Source organism: Capsicum annuum, chromosome 6 (genome assembly GCF_002878395.1).
Source record: "Capsicum annuum cultivar UCD-10X-F1 chromosome 6, UCD10Xv1.1, whole genome shotgun sequence".
Classification (NCBI taxonomy): Eukaryota; Viridiplantae; Streptophyta; class Magnoliopsida; order Solanales; family Solanaceae; genus Capsicum; species Capsicum annuum.
Genome location: NC_061116.1, coordinates 210212636 through 210230782, shown reverse-complemented (window position 1 = coordinate 210230782; position 18147 = coordinate 210212636). Strand labels below are relative to the sequence as shown.

General features: G+C 31.9%; 2 protein-coding genes and 1 long non-coding RNA gene across 4 annotated transcripts; 1 reads left to right on the top strand and 2 right to left on the bottom strand.

Annotated features, from left to right (window-relative positions):
• Window positions 1–588: 588 nt before the first annotated feature.
• On the bottom strand, window positions 589–938 carry LOC107853021. The gene is made up of 3 exons (XR_001669636.2): window positions 903–938; window positions 775–825; window positions 589–622 (listed from the first exon to the last, which is right to left on the bottom strand). It is a non-coding gene; the product is annotated as an uncharacterized LOC107853021 (long non-coding RNA).
• Window positions 939–6130: 5192 nt separating this feature from the next.
• LOC107853027 (gibberellin-regulated protein 6) lies at window positions 6131–7076 on the top strand. Its single transcript, XM_016698052.2, has 3 exons — window positions 6131–6363; window positions 6459–6492; window positions 6735–7076. Exons 1-3 carry the CDS (start codon window positions 6268–6270, stop codon window positions 6914–6916), a joined length of 312 nt encoding a protein of 103 aa, XP_016553538.1. The 5' UTR covers window positions 6131–6267; the 3' UTR covers window positions 6917–7076.
• A 1917-nt stretch (window positions 7077–8993) lies between these two features.
• On the bottom strand, window positions 8994–16184 carry LOC107867963. Of its 2 annotated transcripts, none has more exons than XM_016714487.2 (8): window positions 15933–16184; window positions 14520–14813; window positions 13318–13389; window positions 12787–12854; window positions 11680–11833; window positions 10806–10889; window positions 10613–10702; window positions 8994–9588 (listed from the first exon to the last, which is right to left on the bottom strand). In XM_016714487.2, the coding sequence occupies exons 2-8, from the start codon at window positions 14790–14792 to the stop codon at window positions 9394–9396; spliced, it is 936 nt and encodes a 311-aa protein (XP_016569973.1). In that variant the 5' UTR covers window positions 14793–14813; window positions 15933–16184; the 3' UTR covers window positions 8994–9393. The 2 variants fall into 2 exon arrangements, with proteins under 2 accessions (XP_016569973.1, XP_047269860.1); XM_047413904.1 differs by having other exon boundaries at window positions 15849–15940.
• Between the last annotated feature and the right edge of the window lie 1963 nt (window positions 16185–18147).

Genomic DNA, 18147 nt, shown 5'->3' with positions numbered 1-18147 from the left:
ATCATAATATAGTGGAAATGGCAATGCTTCATTGATGTTACAATATAGCAACAAGTTCAGAACTTATAATTGGTTAAAGTGAAACTTCTGGTGCATCGGTTAGTTCTTATAATTGAAATTGACTATTTCACAAGTATTCATATCTCACAAGTATTGATATTTTCCTTGATAAACTTTTATAATAAAATTTTGTTGCCTGCATAATTTTCTTATATTCACATTGACAGTGTGACATATATATTATGTAAGAAATGATTGAAACTTGTGTTTGAAGATCACAGGGCATAGAATATTGTAGAAAACACTTATTTGTATGTAATATAAAAAGGTGTGAAATGTATTACCTTAACAGGATATAAACAACTTATGATATATGTCACTAACCCTAACAAATTGCTAGATTAATATAAAGTATTATACTACAAAAACAATGTAAGATAATTCATTTAGAGGCAGCTGATGACGATTTGTTTTTCTTTTTAGCGCCTTTGTGGATTTTATTGCTTGAGAGTTGACCATGGACATTTTCATCAACTATGATAGATTTATTCTTCTTGAAAGATATATTACTCTTTGCATATATCTTCAAAGAAGTTAACATGTCACTGTCTTTGGTGGATTCCTATAGAATTCAAAAGAAAACAATGAAGTTAGATAAACAATATATTATCCAAATCCTTAAAAAATATTTAGTGACCATATATAAATAAAGATATTTAGATATGTTGTTTGTATTATATATTTAGGTAATATAAAGTCATACAATTTAATTACCTTGTAATCCTTCTCAGCATATGATTCTTCAGAATTGGTAAAGTGATGGTCCTATAACCACAGTTTAGAAAAGTATAAGTATAAAAATATATGAAATTATTAGATGTGTTTGAAGAAAGGTTACTTACACGGGAGGTATCAGATTCATTAGGAGAATATTTCTTGATCAAGTCCTCATCACCTTGAATTTTAATAACACTATACACCTCATCATGGTTCTGAATGTTTTCGTTCTTGACAATCACCTTAAAAATAAATTTTCTCTGAAGAATATTATTCAGTTCCATTGGATAAAAGGGTCATCATCATTGCCAGTATTCTAGAAATAATATATGTGTTAGTAATAAATTTAATAGCTAACATAAATGATGAAATCTATGTATTATATATACCTGAAGTAATTCCTCCTTCAAGTCATTTGCGGACTTGCCAATTAGAGACATAGCATCAGTATCCCAAATCATAAGTGATATAAAGTCAGTACCGTCCATGACCGTAATTTGAATTCTATACCTAAATAGTTGTATGTTTCTATTTAAATATGAAAGTTTGTTATAAAGTATTAGTAATTAGTGAAAAAGTTTGTATATTAACCTGTAGATCACAATGGAATCTTCATGATTACATTTTTTGTTTGTGCAAACGTAAGTGTTTTTCATTTTTTTTGCTTTTTTTCGACACTTAATGCATCCAGTATAAGACCACCCATTATCTCGGTTTAACAATTCAGTAGTAGCAACAATGCAACAGTGAGAACCTTCTTGTTTAATGATTGAAAAGAATATGTCAGTGTAGGATTATACAATGAAATAGATATATTTTAAAAAAAGTAGTCCTGGTAGGACTATGAACATGTAACAATTTTTGTTGTTGCATTTGTAACTAAATCTGGGCAACAAAAGTAGAAAGGTAATTTGTTAAGAAAAGGAGAATGATAAAAAAAAGTGAAAAGTTAAACATTGGATGAAAGAATAATGGTTAAAAAAATAGAATATATTGTGATAATAATATATAACAAAATAAAAAAGAAAAAAACTTTAAAACAGTGTTATAAAAATATTATACTCACTTCCCTAATCTCCAACAATTTAGAAATTGTCTTGACTTGTAAAGTACCATTAGATAAATCATCCAGCACAGAGTTACTTTGCTGTGAAATAGTATGAGTTATTCCGTCAAAATTTCTATCACGAACAAAAAGTAATCTGATGTAAGACATTAGAGGAATATATTACTTTGTCTTTTGAATATATATATATATATATATATATATATATATATATATATATATATATATATATAGAGAGAGAGAGAGAGAGAGAGAGAGAGAGAGAGAAAGAGAGAGAGAGAGAGAGAGAGATGTAGAAGACATAAAAGGAAAATTAATCGTTGTTTAAACTCTTCAGATTGATCATCAGTTGGATTAATCCACAACTTTGAGGCATTCCAGGCATTGCACATGGTATAGGAATCTGCCGCATAAAACATGTAAGCGACACTGATATTTTTTTATAAAATCAATTTCAATACAAATTTACCTTGAAATTTATGTGCCTGAATGAGTTGTAGAACAACAACAACAGGTTGGTTATCATAACGTAGAATAGAAAGAAACAAACCACGTTCTTTGATATCAGATTTGAATTGTTTAAGAATAGAACTACATATAGATGCTTGTATCCGATCACTCTATTAAAAAAAAAGTTAGAATAATGAATCAGACAAAGAGTAAGATAGAAATAGCAATATAGATATAGTAGAAAATGTTGCATACATGTTCATCTTGCAGAATCATTTCAATTGCGTACAAAGCACCAGGATTAAATCGATCATTCACTTCCCACAGGCGAACAACCAAGACTTTTAACTTCCAGTGCATTTTTGTGATTGTGATGTCGTTGATGAAATCTATCATTTTTGATAAAGAGTATGTAGGTATACGTAGATTGTGGTAAAGATTAACAGAATAGAAGAAGATTATGGTAAAGACCAACAGAATAGAAGAAGTTTAAGAAGGAAACAATGTTTACATGAGTGTGTAAAGGAATCTGTGGAATATATTAGAACATTGTAGGGAATTTAAGAGTTGAAGAGAATATATGTCGAATTTGAATTGTATTTATAAAAGAAGGGAAAGAATCTTAAGGGAAGTTTACATAATAGGATAAGAAGGATTGGTTGAGTATTACGTAGAATGTAGATAGATGTGTACTGGATAAATACGATGGTGATAACAGTGTAGTTATTGAATGGTGATAACTCTATAATTGTACAAAAAATTTTACAATTATCTGTTAAGTTATTGTAGTCATTAACTGAAAGTTGTGAACTTCTGCCACGAAATTCATTTTTTTAGCATGTTTTATTTAAGAATTTATAAAACTGATTTTTTGAATTTAAATTTTTAATTTTTAATTAAGATGTAATATTTGAAGGGCAGTATGTATTAAGATTTAATATTAGAAGGGCAGTATGTACTTATAATATGAATTTTTTAATTCAATTAATTAACTCGTTTATATGTTCTAATTAGTTAAAAGTATAATTTTTGGATAAAAATTTTAAAACATAATATAATGGTAATTACTAACATATGAATTTGTTTATAATTCTATGCAGATGGATATTGTATATATAATGACATATGGTTCAATGAGCACGTTGCATAAGAATGAGAATGTGTTTGAAGTGATGCCAATATATACTAAATGTATAAGCAGTTTATGTGATGTAATTTGATTTTATTTGAGTTTTTAATTAGTGAATGTGAATTTCAAGTCAGAGATTTGTAATAAACTGTGTATGTTAGCACTTGTAAATTTTTATTGATAATAATGTAGTTATGATCATGAAAAAAAAAATAGTGTAGTTACATAACCAAATTCAACATAAATTTTGTTAAATAAAAAAATAGTATAGGAGGTTTGCATTTTTAAAGTGTAGTATATTGATGTGTAAAGGGGTAACAATTATAACCAACTAACATACAAACTTTCAAGCTAAAAATATAAAAATATGAAGTAACTGAAAATTTGAATTTTAAATTTAAAGAACAACTTCAAAATTGTAAACTAACGGAAACATTGCAAACAACAACAGCTATTTCCTAACTAATTAACTATAGATTACATGTGCCAATATTTAATTCTGCCACTTGGCTAAATGGAAAGATTTTGTCCTCTCTTTTTAATAATATATAGATTATGACTCTCTGTTGAATATTTATTTATCATGTTTCGCATTACAAAAATCAACTTAATTAAACTTCAAAGTTAAATTGAAGTGGATTAATCTAAAATTTAAAATTTAGATGTTCAAAAATTATATAAAAATGTTAAAAGTTACAATCTTTCTCATATTAATATGATAAAAAATATATCTTAAAATGTTGATCAAAAAATTTCATACACTTAGATTTTGTGAAAGGTGACAAATAAAAATAAACTACGAGATCTGCAAGTGCCTCTTGAGCTTCATCTGTTTTAGTCTGCCATTGCGTCTGTTAGATATTGGTCTTAAATGATTGCCTATTTACATTAATTTTACTTTTATTGGTGCCTAACGCTATACATGTCTTTGACCGCAGTGGCGGAGCCCCATACATTTCAGGGTTCATCCGAACCCTTCATCGGAAAATTATACTATTTTTATATGGTGAAAAATATTTATATATATATATAGTAGATATTGAACCCCCTTCGACTAATCCGTATATTTACTTCTGAACCCCTCAGTGAAAATTCTGACTCCATCACTGTTTGACCGTATCACTTATAGTTACAGTCCAACCTAATTATATACTCCCTTCGTTTTATAGTAGTTGGTTTTCTTTCTAAAATGTTTGTTTCATTTTAGTTGTCCAAGTTTTAAAATCGAAGAATATTTTGTACATATGTTTTTCATTTTACCCTCGATAGAAATACTAAATACATCCACAATTTTCAAAATTATTGAATGATACATAAATAATCTTAATTCTCAAAATCATAATTAAATGATTTTACTAGTTTCAATTATAAACACTCAATATTCTAGAAGTAATGCATGAGATGGAGTAATATGTATCAAATTTCAATATTTAATCATTATATTAATTATTGCACTTTAAAAAACATACAAGAATAAACATGTAAAATGCATTTATACTTATTGGTTTCTTAATTGATCGATATGCCAAATTCATAGGAATCAACTAATGCGAAAGGAAGGAGTACTTGTTAGGGTTTGCAGAATGGCTAAATATTATAGCCATCCAATCCGTTTGGTTAAAAATGGATTGAGTAAGTTCTAATTTTGGATGAATCTATATATAAAACACGTAAAAAGTGATAGCTGGCAAATGCATGTCTGTTTAAAAATGAAGATATGTTTAATTTGTTTATTGCCCATTTCTTTTAGGTACATTTTTTTTTATGTCCAATTGACCAATTGTATTCTCCTTTTTTGTTCTAAAGACACTCATTCATGATCCAACCCCTCATCTGTTTTGCATTTATTTGAGGCTCTGCCATCATTCTTCAACTACCATTTCCTTTCATCTACTGTACTTAATAATTCACCGGCAGTTGCAATATTTCTTTTAATACTTTAACCAAGAAATAATAATATTTCTTTTTATATTCCTTAGCACTAGCCCAACGCCCCATATTTATGCTTCTTACATTCAATCCCTCTCAACTGTCAAGTGGCAAAATGCAAATCCTAGATTTATCACTCCACCTTCCAATTTTACTTGTTTCGGTATTCACATGACTCCCTTAAGAGCGGTAAATAAAATGATAATTTTATTATATCATCATAGAATATTAATCTAACACTTTGGAAAAGAATATCATTAACAATAAGGGTAAAGTAAGAAATAAGAAATAATAACTAAGTGGATGATTTTAATGTATTACCCTTTAAATGTAACGAATTTAAAGCTCCAGGAAATACATTAAGTAATGAGTGGTATTTTATATTAAGGTAAGTGTATACAAAATGATAATAATTTATTGATTTTTTAGACTGAACAAATATGATTGGACATCTATTTTTAGTATAATAAACAGGTAAAGATGGACGGAGGAGTAAGTGATAATTTATTTCTTGACTTTTTGAACTTAACAAGTAGAAGTAGATGGAAGAAGCATTAAATACTTCTTCCGTCATTAGTTATAGTCCATCATTAACTTGGCACACCGGTTAAAGAAATTGTAAATGATAGTAATAGATGTAATTGGCAAAATGCATTGAGTGACGCATTGTATTTAATGTTAAAGGTTAAATGGATAGAAATGAGTAAATATGTTGTACATTTATTTTTAGCATGGACAGAGGAGTAATTGTTGCTTTTTTGGCTCTATTTATAGTCCAAACCTTCCAATATACTTTTGCATCAAACACCACATTACTACTAAACTCACAAATTTGGCCTTCCAATATACTCCTGTTTCTCTCTTCTAGACGTGAATAGGCTTACTTGCTCCCCCATTTCCACTAAGAAAATCAGCCATGGCCAAGATAGTTTCAATTCTCCTTTTGGCCCTCCTTGCCATCTCCATGCTTGCTACCACTGTTCTGGCTGCAAATGGCAAGCACCACCATGCTGTAAGTTAACTTCTTTTTACTGAATTTTCCCACTTTCTGTAACCATTTGTTATGTAATAGTATTTTTATTGTGGCAAATTATTTGTGATTTACAGAAAAAGTATGGACCGGGAAGCTTGAAGCCCTCGCGTAAGTGTTTCCTCTTTTATTTCGCTCTCAAAAAAGAATGACATGATTTGAAGTACGAGAGTCAAAACATCTAATGTTCCGCGAACCCAATAGTTTCTATGAAATGTATATTTGACTGTGAGCGCAGTTATACATTATCTTGAAATCATAGGAACCCATAAATTTTAAATTTTGAATCCATCTCTAATGTTTATGATAAATTTTTAAGTCTTGGTTGCTTACATTGCATTGTATTTTACCAGAATGTCTGCCACAATGTACAAGGAGGTGTAGCAAAACACAGTACCACAAGCCATGCATGTTCTTCTGCCAAAAGTGCTGCAACAAGTGCTTGTGTGTTCCACCTGGTACCTATGGAAACAAGGCTGTTTGTCCATGTTACAACAACTGGAAGACCAAGGAAGGAGGACCCAAATGCCCTTGAATTACACTTGTAGTTCCTCTATTTTCTTCATCTAATATGTCTACCTAATCTTCTTGTTTTGTCTGCTCTTATTGCTGTTGCACTTCTATCTGACCCTACTGGCGGTTTTATGTAACATGACCATATTTCCAGCTTAAATGGAACAAAAATATTACTCTTATTTAATGTTTACACTTTTGCAAGTTCCTTTGGACCAAAAGTTTGGTGTGGTCAACTAATAGATGTCTGGCCAATTGTTTTGGTCTACTGTTCTGTAATCTGTATTTCTCTTTCTGCAAAAACAAAACGTTGCATAGTGCATTAGCTGAAAATATATGAACCAAAGCTAAGTCAATCATATCCCTTTTCGAGGAAACAAACTAAATCAGTGTTTAAGCATCCTAATTAATCCTCTGAGGTAATTAGGTAATGTGCTTACCTATGTTATAACCTTTCCAATCTTTGAAGTAACAGTCAATGCTTAGAAAAAAGGTGCTTCACAACTTTGCTCCAATTTTCTCTTTTACAATTACCAACAGCACTTGCCTAGTTTCGGTTGGGTTCAATCAACATTGGGTACCTGCTATCTTTCACTAACATAGATATTGAGGAGTTCAATCTATAAAGGCTTATGTCGATAGAAAAAAGGAATATAACATAAATCCACACCTTAGACTTACCATATTTACACAAGTCAAAATCCCATCCCTACAAAGTAATTACAAAAATTCTAACTTTCACTTTCTCTCAAAAAAAAAAAAAAATACTATACATAACACTACTCCTTCATTACAAATCTCATACTCTCTTCCTTCCTTATGAATTTGGATGAAGACGAGTCAACAATAGGAGTTCGGAGATTCGTCAATGGAGTTCAAAAATTTATCAGTGGTGTAAGAGACTGAGTTGTGGTCTATTTGGTCGCTACCCTGTCAGGGTTTACTAGTGATGGTTGCCTGAAACAGAGTGAGTTGGTGGTGGAGTACAGAGTGAGTTCAGAGATTCGTCACTAGAGGTTGAAGATGATGATGTTAATGGAGATACATAAAAATGATACATCTATTAAGAGATTTCAGAGATACATAAGAATGATGTACCTAATTGTAATGGACAAAAAGATACATAACACGGCCCTCCACTAAATGTATAAAAGATATGTATCTTACTGAATATTTGATTACAAATACATAAGAAAGATGTCTTTGATTAAAAATCTAACAAAAAGCATGTATTGAAATAATATTTTTTTTGCTACTGATACATAATGTGTCTCTGTGATATTAACACATAAGAGTTATGTATCGATACTTATGTATTAGTCGACAAGTTTGATACTTATATATCAATTGTGATGTATCGATACCTGACTTATGTATCGTGAAAATCCAAATTTTTTTGTAAATATAAAAACAATCCAAATGAATTGTATTTAGCAACTAAACCGTCAGGATTTATGCAATTTTCACTTGGTACTCCAGTTCTTCCCAGAACAAATAATCTTGATGATATTTTATGTCGTTGCTAGTGCCATAAGCTACAAAAAATTGTAAGCAATAAAAAATTCTGTCATTATACATGCATTAACAGGCCTCTCTACTACCTTTTTTTATTCTGTCATTATACATGCATTAACAGGCCTCTCTACTCCTTCAGGTAGTGGTATGGACTGTGTACATTTTACCCTCCCCAGACCCCACTATGTGGGAATATACTGGATTTGTTGTTGTTGTACATGCATTAACAGATGTAGCTTGCTGATCTACTTAAGTTTTTCTTCTGCTGCTTTATAGATTAAATAAAATTGAGAACCAAGAACATAGAATTTCCCTACAACTTTCCCTTAAGAAATAACAAAAAAGCTTTTTTTTTTTTTTTTGTCCGTCTTTCCTTATCAATCTTGCTATAGATGTAGGTCCACTCCTCAGTAATCTTTTCACATGTCTAACCTCCCTATAACATTATCATTTGTCAAGATTACTTTTGGTTGTCAAAGCCAAAATTAGTTGTTATAGCCAAACACTGCTGTGGAGAACATATACTACACTAACAACATGAAAATAGGTTCCAAAATATCTTGGTTGTTATAATGAGAGGACGGTTGTTTCCTGCTAAAATCACAGCGACAGAAGAGTGCAAACATTACGAAAAATGGAAGCAAAATACATGGCCAAGCTAAGTCACTTGAGAATCATAGACGATGTTTAGGACAGTGACCGACTAATCTGAAGTGAAGATATGGTATCTACACAATTGAAGCAACGACCTGATAAAGTTGTAACTGACCCCTGAAGGCTAAGACTTCCACGCCACCTTGTGGCTGCAATGTTTTGATATGTACAAACATAACGAAATAGGAAATTTGGAGCTTTTGTCACTCGAGGCAAAGATACAGCGGGTACATATTAAAATGAAATGAGAAAAGAACTTTCACCGTTGTGTAGTTATCATCAGTACAATTAACTGATCAAACTGTTGGACAAGGAAATGGAGAAAGCTGTTTATACTGGTTGTAGATGAGGAGTTGCCACCTGTTCCGGTGGCATTGCCTCCTGAGGAGTTGTTGTTGCTCGTCCTGGTGTTGTCGAAGGCTCTGCTGGCGGCGCAGGTCCAGGTGCAATTGTGGCATGCAAACCCCTATGTTGCCCTGCCTGCACCAGGAAAGCAACTTCAGCTGCTGCTAATGCTGCTGCCTCCTGCTTAATCGATGTGATAGAAAGTAAAAAAAAACATAAGCATATCGTAAGGCTAGATGAAGTTTATAATTTACAGAGTCAATTCATTTAAAAGGGGATGACAATTAAAGATGGCAGAATATTGAAAGGTAGGATTGCTGACTTAGAAGATATGCACGTAACCTACAATAACCATTACCACACTCGGGTGTAAATATTAAATACACTGTCACAGGAGAAATTTAAGTCTACATAGCCCCTTACACAAAAAGAAAGATGTCTTCAGATGTAGACTGTAATTTTTTGACACTTTGAAGTGTATATCTACCTAATAAAGGCATCTACGTACTTGTGAAAAGGTACCCTCATGTTGGTTTCACCAAAAGTCGAACATAAGCAAAATTGTATGAAAATAAACTGCACCATCAACAACCAGTGGGCATGATTAACTTCTACATGGCTAGAATAGATGGTGAAAATCCTCATATGTTGAGCCTGCTCTAGTTTCTATAATTTTTTTATCATGATAAATACATGCTCTGATCCTTATTTGATTAATCCAACTTACACCAGAAGTGAAAAATGGAGTGCTGAAATCACAGTGGAACCTCAAATCTCGCAGATTGAAAGTAGTTCTGATGTCTCTCTTATGTGCAAGATAGCCATTGAATAACTTTCATAATGTTATAACCATTTGCCTATTGTTATTTAGATCGCTAGTGTGATGTTTAATACTTATCGGAAGAAAAATTGAAAAGGAAAACGAGTATGCTAATTAATAGTTTGTGTAAGAATCAAGAACAATTGTGCATTTAGTTCGTGAATCAGATAGTTGGTTAAACATGAATTATAAGAATTTACAAATGTGCATAAGTATAGCAACTAGTTTACCTACCACCAAAAGAAAAGCAAAAAAGACTTAGGGTTTTGTACCATAAGACTGACGCAGTTGGCATGCATACAAAGTATAACTAAAAATGTGCAAGAATGAAGACACGTGCTAATAGAGTCTGAAAGTTATAAAAAGAAGAAAAAAGTATCTAACCTGTCTTTGCCTGCGACGCTGCAACATACTGATAGCCCAAGCTATAATATAACACGGTAAAAGAAAACCGGCAGCACGGAGCAGGAAAAGCTGTCAAGAATCAACTAGATCATTAGTCCCACACACTGACTGTAGTAGATGTGTCATAAACTTGAGAGTAACAAGTAGACTTAAAACTCACTGTATTACTTACAGAGAAAAAGGTGGAAATATCATCCTCATCTTCCTCACCATTTCCAACAGTCAGAGCGTGCCTTAATAACAGAAGGGCCATTAGCTGCAGGAAAACAAAGTGCATAATTTAATATGGTGAGCAAACTAAGTGAGAAGATCGAAAACAAATTTGTCACCAAGATGTACTGGTTTTTGGCACATCTAAAAGATTCTTCCCTAATCTTCCCCAAGTTTTACATCCATAAACGCGTAGGATACATGCTATGCATACTGAGGAAATCTTCAAATATTTAGTAAAGACACTGAATCTCATTTCTGATCCCGTTGGACAACCAGAAGAAAAATAGCATAAGAAACAAGACTGGGAAATATGATGAAAAGAGAAGAAAAGCATACATAACATCATTTACTAATACAGATTACAGACTGCCATTTCAAGGACTTGCTGGAAATCTTGAAAGATAAACATGAGGCTATAAGTACTGAAGGGTGTAGAAGTTTGTTTGTCATATAGAGAAAGGATGGTCGAGTTAATACCTATTTGTTTGTAAATTACGTTTTCTCTTGCATATCGTTACTATAATATGCCTCCAATGAGATGAAAATAATGTTGCTTTTTACTCTAAAGATGGAATGGGCATAAAATGCATCCTTGATAAAATTCTACTGCAAATTCAATTGCACTCTACCATTTTAGAGCTTAACGTGAAAAATCATGTACACGCTACCAATGTCACACCCACCCTCCTCTCTAGAGATTCTTTAACCTGTTCATGTACATGCCAGCTAGAAGAACACTTCAAATGCATGTCCTATTTGACACTACTTAGCAAAAGAAGTTTGCACAGCAATGATACAAAATGAATTAACTACAAAACGCCTCAGTTGCTTACAATTAAAGCGGCAGAACGACAAAATGCAGCTCCACTAGCATTTGAATCTGCATATTCATCATAGTCAGCGTCTAGAAGACGGCGTTCCGCAGCAGCCATTGCAAGAAGTCGAGGATCATTTAAGTCGACCTGAGCGCCACCCATTGTCCAACCTCTACTTAAGCCACATGGTTAAATTCATCATTGACAAACAAGACAGAAAAGAAGCTCTTCAGCAAATTAAGAGTGAAAAAGGATTTGCTGTTTATGTTTCGAGTTCTACATGAACCCAGAAGCATAGAAAAACTGGAAAAAGAAAAACAGAAAGCCACTCTTAAAGGGGAAAAGAATGAAGTTAAAGTGAAAAATAGCCAGAACAATCACCTACCACAGGCAGAAGTTACTAACGACAAAAACTGGCACCAAAGTATTGGTACATCAGATTATGTTAAACAAATTCTAGCGTACTGGCCAAATTATGCATCAACATGTATCCTGGGGAAAACTACGCTATCCCATAAGATGAAAGATTAAACGTGTTACACCAACCAAAAATGGATGATAAAGATCTTTATGGCTGGTTAATACACTTGAAAGAAGTCATTCTAGTTGATCCACAGGAAATGCAAAAATATTTTCATGCCAATGAAGCTGAGTTTCCCATTTATCTACGACTCAACTTATTGTAGAACTAGATAACAAATAAATAACAAACATCAATAGAAATATTAATATTGTCGACAGTGAACACCAACTATTTGTTTTATATGACTTGGCTTCTCCGAGTAAATAATGCCTGCTAAAATCTATCAAATAACTGAGAATATTGCAAGGTTGCTGAAGAAGCAGAGGAGATGCACATACGCAATTAGAAGGAAAGCCTGAAAACAAACAATAGAAAGCTTATCTGTTGCATGGTCTTTTGAACCTCATCTCTTTTATGTTTGTTTTTTGGGTGAAGGGGAGAGGGGCATCTATATATATACATGCATACATATACAACAATCTTTGTGCTATAATTATCAAAACCAGCAAAATATCAACACCTCTAAGTAATTCAAAGGGAATGACTGAAAAGTGAATAAAATTTTGTACACATACGATAAAATCGTCATGACTTGAACATACCTGACATCAATGGATGTATCATCAGATTGAGGAGGTGGGGGCGGAGCAGTATAGCCAGGTTGATAAAGCTGCAGATTAGAAAGAAAATGTTCTTAGTTTGGTAAGCCTGCCAGCTAGAAAAAAACTCTGAGTAACTGAACTAGAAACTCTTTTAGCAAGCACTGGCATCCAAATTTGTGATTCTCAAGTATCCATACCCTTTGTCTTTTATTGGTTGTATCAATGTCTTGTATTAATGAAGTAAAAAAATGAATATACAGCTGAATTGCTGCATAGCAATGAGTGACCTCCCTCTAGCCAGGAAAGAGTATTGAGGAGGGAAAAAGCCAGCATGCATAAAGGAAATAAGATTGTCTATACTCTCAGCTGGTACAGCATCAATTATGGTATCTGACTATCTTACCTAGACTAGACAACTACCCTCACTCTTTTATGGCTCAATTGTCTTATACTGATTTTAGGATGGATAAAGGCAAAAGGTTAATCATCATACCCAATAAAACAACGCAAAGAGAACATGTGCTGGAGTACCTGATGGCAAATCTCGCAAGTTATATCTCCCTTTTCATCACACCATCGCTGAACACACTTCCTATGAGCATACTGGATTTCGTGACAGTGAAGTAGATGACAAATAAAAAAAGAATAGTCAGGTTAACAATAAAAGCTCATATAAGTACACAAAATAGTTGTTGGATATTGAAACACGGAGAAATAAATAAGCTCAAATATGGTTCCCGGCTTTTAAATTCTAAAACAAATCAAGGAGAACGTAAAAAAGCTATAAAAGTTTTGACATACAAAATCTATCTGAATTGTTAAACGAAAAACATTTATTAGTTTTAGTAGGTAATTGCAGCAAACAAAGCCCTCTACTGATATATTGCATACAAAAGGCCTGGCTATACCTAAATAGGATTGTGATTGAGTGAAAGTATCTGTCCCATAGATTGGGCAACTTTAACACACCTATATGGGCAGGAAAGTGAGCATTATCACCGCAAGCATGGTGTTGAAAATGTCTTTGGTGTCTGCATGTTCATCATTTTGAGATGCCTTTAGAAGATGAAGGTGAACATGCTACTCTTAAACAAATAAACACTGTATCTATGAATTACTCCAATGTCTTATAGATGAAAATCACATAAAGTCAATTACTACAATAATCAATTCTAACAAAAAAACTACTACTTATTTAAAGCCATGCAATTAAACTAAAGAACAAGATTGACAGCAAAAGAAAAGGACAAAAATAACAACAGAAGCAGCAATGCTCAGGAATAATGATGCTCTTCAACTACAAAGCAAAGAAACTAGGTGAACCAACCAAATGTTATGACCAAAAAGAAAAAGGCACCAACTGTTAAAATGCAGGTCCACTGGACGCATACAGAAGTTTAGCCCCTACCCTGGTATTAAAGGGACCAAGGAAAAGAAAATGTAACCAGATCACCCTTATTGACAAACAATTCAAAAACTAAAACAAAAACAATATTTCACAGATTTGAGGCTTAGAGGGATTACAATGCTTTAAATTTTGTTGAAGAGGATAGAAAACTTAAATATGGGGCTTCTGTAGAATGTTGAATCATGCAAATCTTCAGGTCTTGAGAAAAAATATATCAGGTATTAGCAAATTTTAGGTGATTGACATAATTATTAAAAGCATAAGCAATGTCTAGAAACTCATTGAACAAGAAGAGCACTAAAATTTACCAACTTCATAATGATACCTTCAAGCTGCCACTGCAACCACAAGGAATCTCCAAATTTTTCAAACTATCTTCTTCCTGGCAAATCCGGCATTCCACAGTCTGAAGTAATGGCTCTTCTTCATCTCCAGCTGTTGGACCTTCGTCCACTGTAGCATCAGCACCTGACGACGAACCAACTGTCTGAGAGTCAGATCTGCCTCCAGAGGATTCTTTATCCTTGGGCCGTGGCGGAGAGTGCAAAGACTCGGATGCAGTGAGATGGTCAACACATAAAACCAAATGTTCTTCCATTAGCAGTTCACCAACTTATCCCTGAGATCATCAAATATCAACAGCCATCTCACGTGACAAAAGTATAAGAGGAAAAATTTGGTGACTCGCTAAGCAAAGAAAGATTCTCCAACCATCACATTTAACAGACTACTAGAGATACTGATTTTTGTGAATTTGGTATGTGTTGGTGTTGTATAGTTTTGCTTTGCTCAAGGTTAGCCCCAAATGTTGCCATATTAAAAAACGAATCTTGCTACTTACAAAAGCATAAGATGTCCTTCCCTTTAATTTCCTATTAACAAGGTTTAGGCTCTTTTCGTTTAGAATTAAGAATCCACAATGCCACATAAACGTGAAAGGCAACTGGATCTCCTATCAGAATCACAAACAGATACCCCACGTTCCTAGTACTAAAGAACAACACTCTTCAACAACAACAACAACAACAAAACCAATATAATCCCACAAGTGGGTTTTGGGAGTGTAGAGTGTACGCATACCTTACCCCTACCTCTTAGAGACACAGAGGTTGTTTCCGAACTAAAGAACAACTCTCTTGACCAGCTAAATTACAGGATAGTAGCTAAAAGGAGTTCGAAACCTAATATCGAAATGAACCCATTGACCTATCAAAATAAGTTCAAAAATCCAACCCTAAGTTTGAAGCAAACAGTTTAACAAACATAAAAACAACCCATTACCTATCTTTTTTCTAACAATCAACAATCTTGACAAAATCAAGACCATAAATTTCCATGTAAAGCTTAAACCTTTGTGGATTAGTTAAAAAAAAAAAAAAAACAACTTTTACCTACAGTTTCAATAAATAGAAAGTCAGCATCCAGCTATATTCACCCAATCATAGAAATCTCCAACCCCAAAACAAAAAGTTACAATCTTGAACAAGAAGGTCAGATTAAAATGTAGATTAATCATAGGAATTTTTAGGTAATTAAACTAAATCAGCTCACCTAAATGTAAAATAATAAACCCCAAACAAAAAAGTTACAATCTTGAACAAGATTGGAATTGAAAAAGATAGGAACTTGAGGTAATTGAACTAAATTAACTCACCTAAATGTAAACTCATAAACCCTAAACAAAAAAGTACCAATCTTAAGGAAATTTAGGATAAAACGAAACAGGAATTAGAGGTACCTGAATATGGAATTCTTGAATCTTGATGGGGTTAGGTTTGTTTGTGAATATTCCAGCTTAGAAGCTAATGAATGAATACAAATGAGTCCTCTTCAGAAAAGAAAAGTCACAGTAACACTTTTTTCCTTGTGGGGTTTGCTTAGAAATTGATTATCAAGAAAATGGTATTTATATTCCTTCTAGTTTGTTGTAGACTCTTCTATTCAACTGATTGTGTCAAATATTATGAATTAAGATTATATTAGATTACATAACTTGTCTAAATTCACAATTTTTCTTTTATCATTGGCTTAGTTGGTAACTAAGAGTGTACATAGGTGAGTTGATTTGATTTTTTATTAAAATATAATCAAATTAATAATATCAGTTTTTTAAATCTATAAATCAAATTAAATTAATATATAATTGATTTTTTAATTTTAGTTTTAGTCGAGTTTTTTTCATTTTTTTTTATTTTTTGATATTCTCGATGTTTTTATAATTATAATGTGATTGAAGAAAAAAATAAATGTTTTCACTAAAAAGATAAAAAAAATAATGATCATAGAGTAGTTTTAATAAAAATTAAATTGATAAATTATTAAGACATCTTAACTATTATCTCTCAAAGTAATATTATGTGAATACATAAGTAGTTCATTTCTAATTCACTAGTCACAGTAGCTTGTCTTAAAGTTTTCTTCACATAAAATGTGAGCATACAAAAGAATGAAGAATTGGAGATAACTTATTAAAAAGTTAATTTCATAAAGTAATTAATTATAAAATACTTCTATTAAAAAGGAGAAACAAACATAAATCACAGCTTGACGAATGAGAAAAGTAAGCTAGTAAATAATTAAAACTCTCTGAAAACTTGGAAAGTAAAATATAAAAAGTGAAGCAATTAAAGAATTTTAGGTTTTTATATTAATATTAGGTTTTGTATTAATTTGTTATTAATGAAAAAATACTATAATGAAAGGCCCAAGAATATATATATATATATATATATATATATATATTTTCTGAATATAAAAAAAAATAATAAAAGTAATTAGAAAGTAGATTATACGTAATATTTTTGTATGTATAAAAAAATAAAATTATATATGTATTACGGTGGTTCGATTTGGGTTAGGTTTGATTTTATTTTTCTTAATACCAAACCAAACTAAGAATGATCGGGTTTTTTTTGCCAACACCAAACCAATCAAACAAAATCATAAGTTGATTCTTTTTCTCGATTTGGTTTGATTCATCGGTTTGGTTTGACTTAATGGTTCGGTTTGTACACCCCTATTGGTAACGATCGCCTGAAGCCAAAAGAAAACATGGTTTTCCCGAATAATTGATAAAATTGTTATCATGGTGACTATTATGAGTTTAAGTCAGCCTTTATTACCAGACATGCAAGAAAAGGTCACATATAATATAATATACACTTATGATGGGCCTTTCTAAATTTCGCGCTCAGCAAAAACTCTTCTTTTGAATAAAAACAATGTTAGAATAAATTTTAAATTAAAAAATTAATTGACACTTATATCAAGTGGGACTAATTTCTCAAACTATCACATAACTATGTCTGATTAGTAGTCACTCAAGTTAGAATGATTTTTTAAGATAATTTTTGAGTGAATTTAGCATTATCGAATAAAATTGAATAACTCCTCAAATTAATAAATACTCTAAAGTTTTACATTTTATATAATCAAGAAAATATTATAGCACATATGTTTAGTTTAAACTTAGTCTTTTAATCATAAATTATGAAGAATTAAGTCAAACATACGAGGATAATTTTGGGGTAACATTAAAGTTATTGAATTTCGTGTGATCTATAGATTATTACACGAATTATGAAATTAATTAATAAATATTTATGTTTATGTCAGATATATTATTTAAATCGCACCTCCCTAAGGTATAAATAGTCTCGAAACCTACCTCAACAAGGAATAAATAGTACATCAAATTACCTCTTATATATGATCACTTAATCAAAAATCAGATATATTCATTACTAATACTCTTAGTCTTACCCTCAAAATTTCATTATTTTAAAAGTATTTCAATTTTTTTCTTAGTCCATCTCCTACCCCACCCCACCCCACCCACCCCTATCCCTACCAGCCTCCTTCCAAAAATAATATCTACATTTTATTAAAAAATTTAAACTTTTCTCTTACCTTACACCCCTACCCTCCCTCCCTCCGTCCCCCTGCTAGCCCTC

What these genes read in the sequence shown, in the direction of transcription:
- LOC107867963 (XM_016714487.2), bottom strand. Translation starts at nt 14,792, where the DNA reads ATGGAAGAACATTTGGTTTTATGTGTTGACCATCTCACTGCATCCGAG. An exon ending in CTTGCGAGATTTGCCATCAG is followed by an intron (nt 12,855 to 13,317) that starts GTACTCCAGCAC and finishes TCTAATCTGCAG; the next exon opens with CTTTATCAACCTGGCTATAC. An exon ending in ATATTTCCACCTTTTTCTCT is followed by an intron (nt 10,703 to 10,805) that starts GTAAGTAATACA and finishes GATTCTTGACAG; the next exon opens with CTTTTCCTGCTCCGTGCTGC.
- LOC107853027 (XM_016698052.2), top strand. Translation starts at nt 6,268, where the DNA reads ATGGCCAAGATAGTTTCAATTCTCCTTTTGGCCCTCCTTGCCATCTCC. An exon ending in ATGGCAAGCACCACCATGCT is followed by an intron (nt 6,364 to 6,458) that starts GTAAGTTAACTT and finishes TGTGATTTACAG; the next exon opens with AAAAAGTATGGACCGGGAAG. An exon ending in GGGAAGCTTGAAGCCCTCGC is followed by an intron (nt 6,493 to 6,734) that starts GTAAGTGTTTCC and finishes GTATTTTACCAG; the next exon opens with AATGTCTGCCACAATGTACA.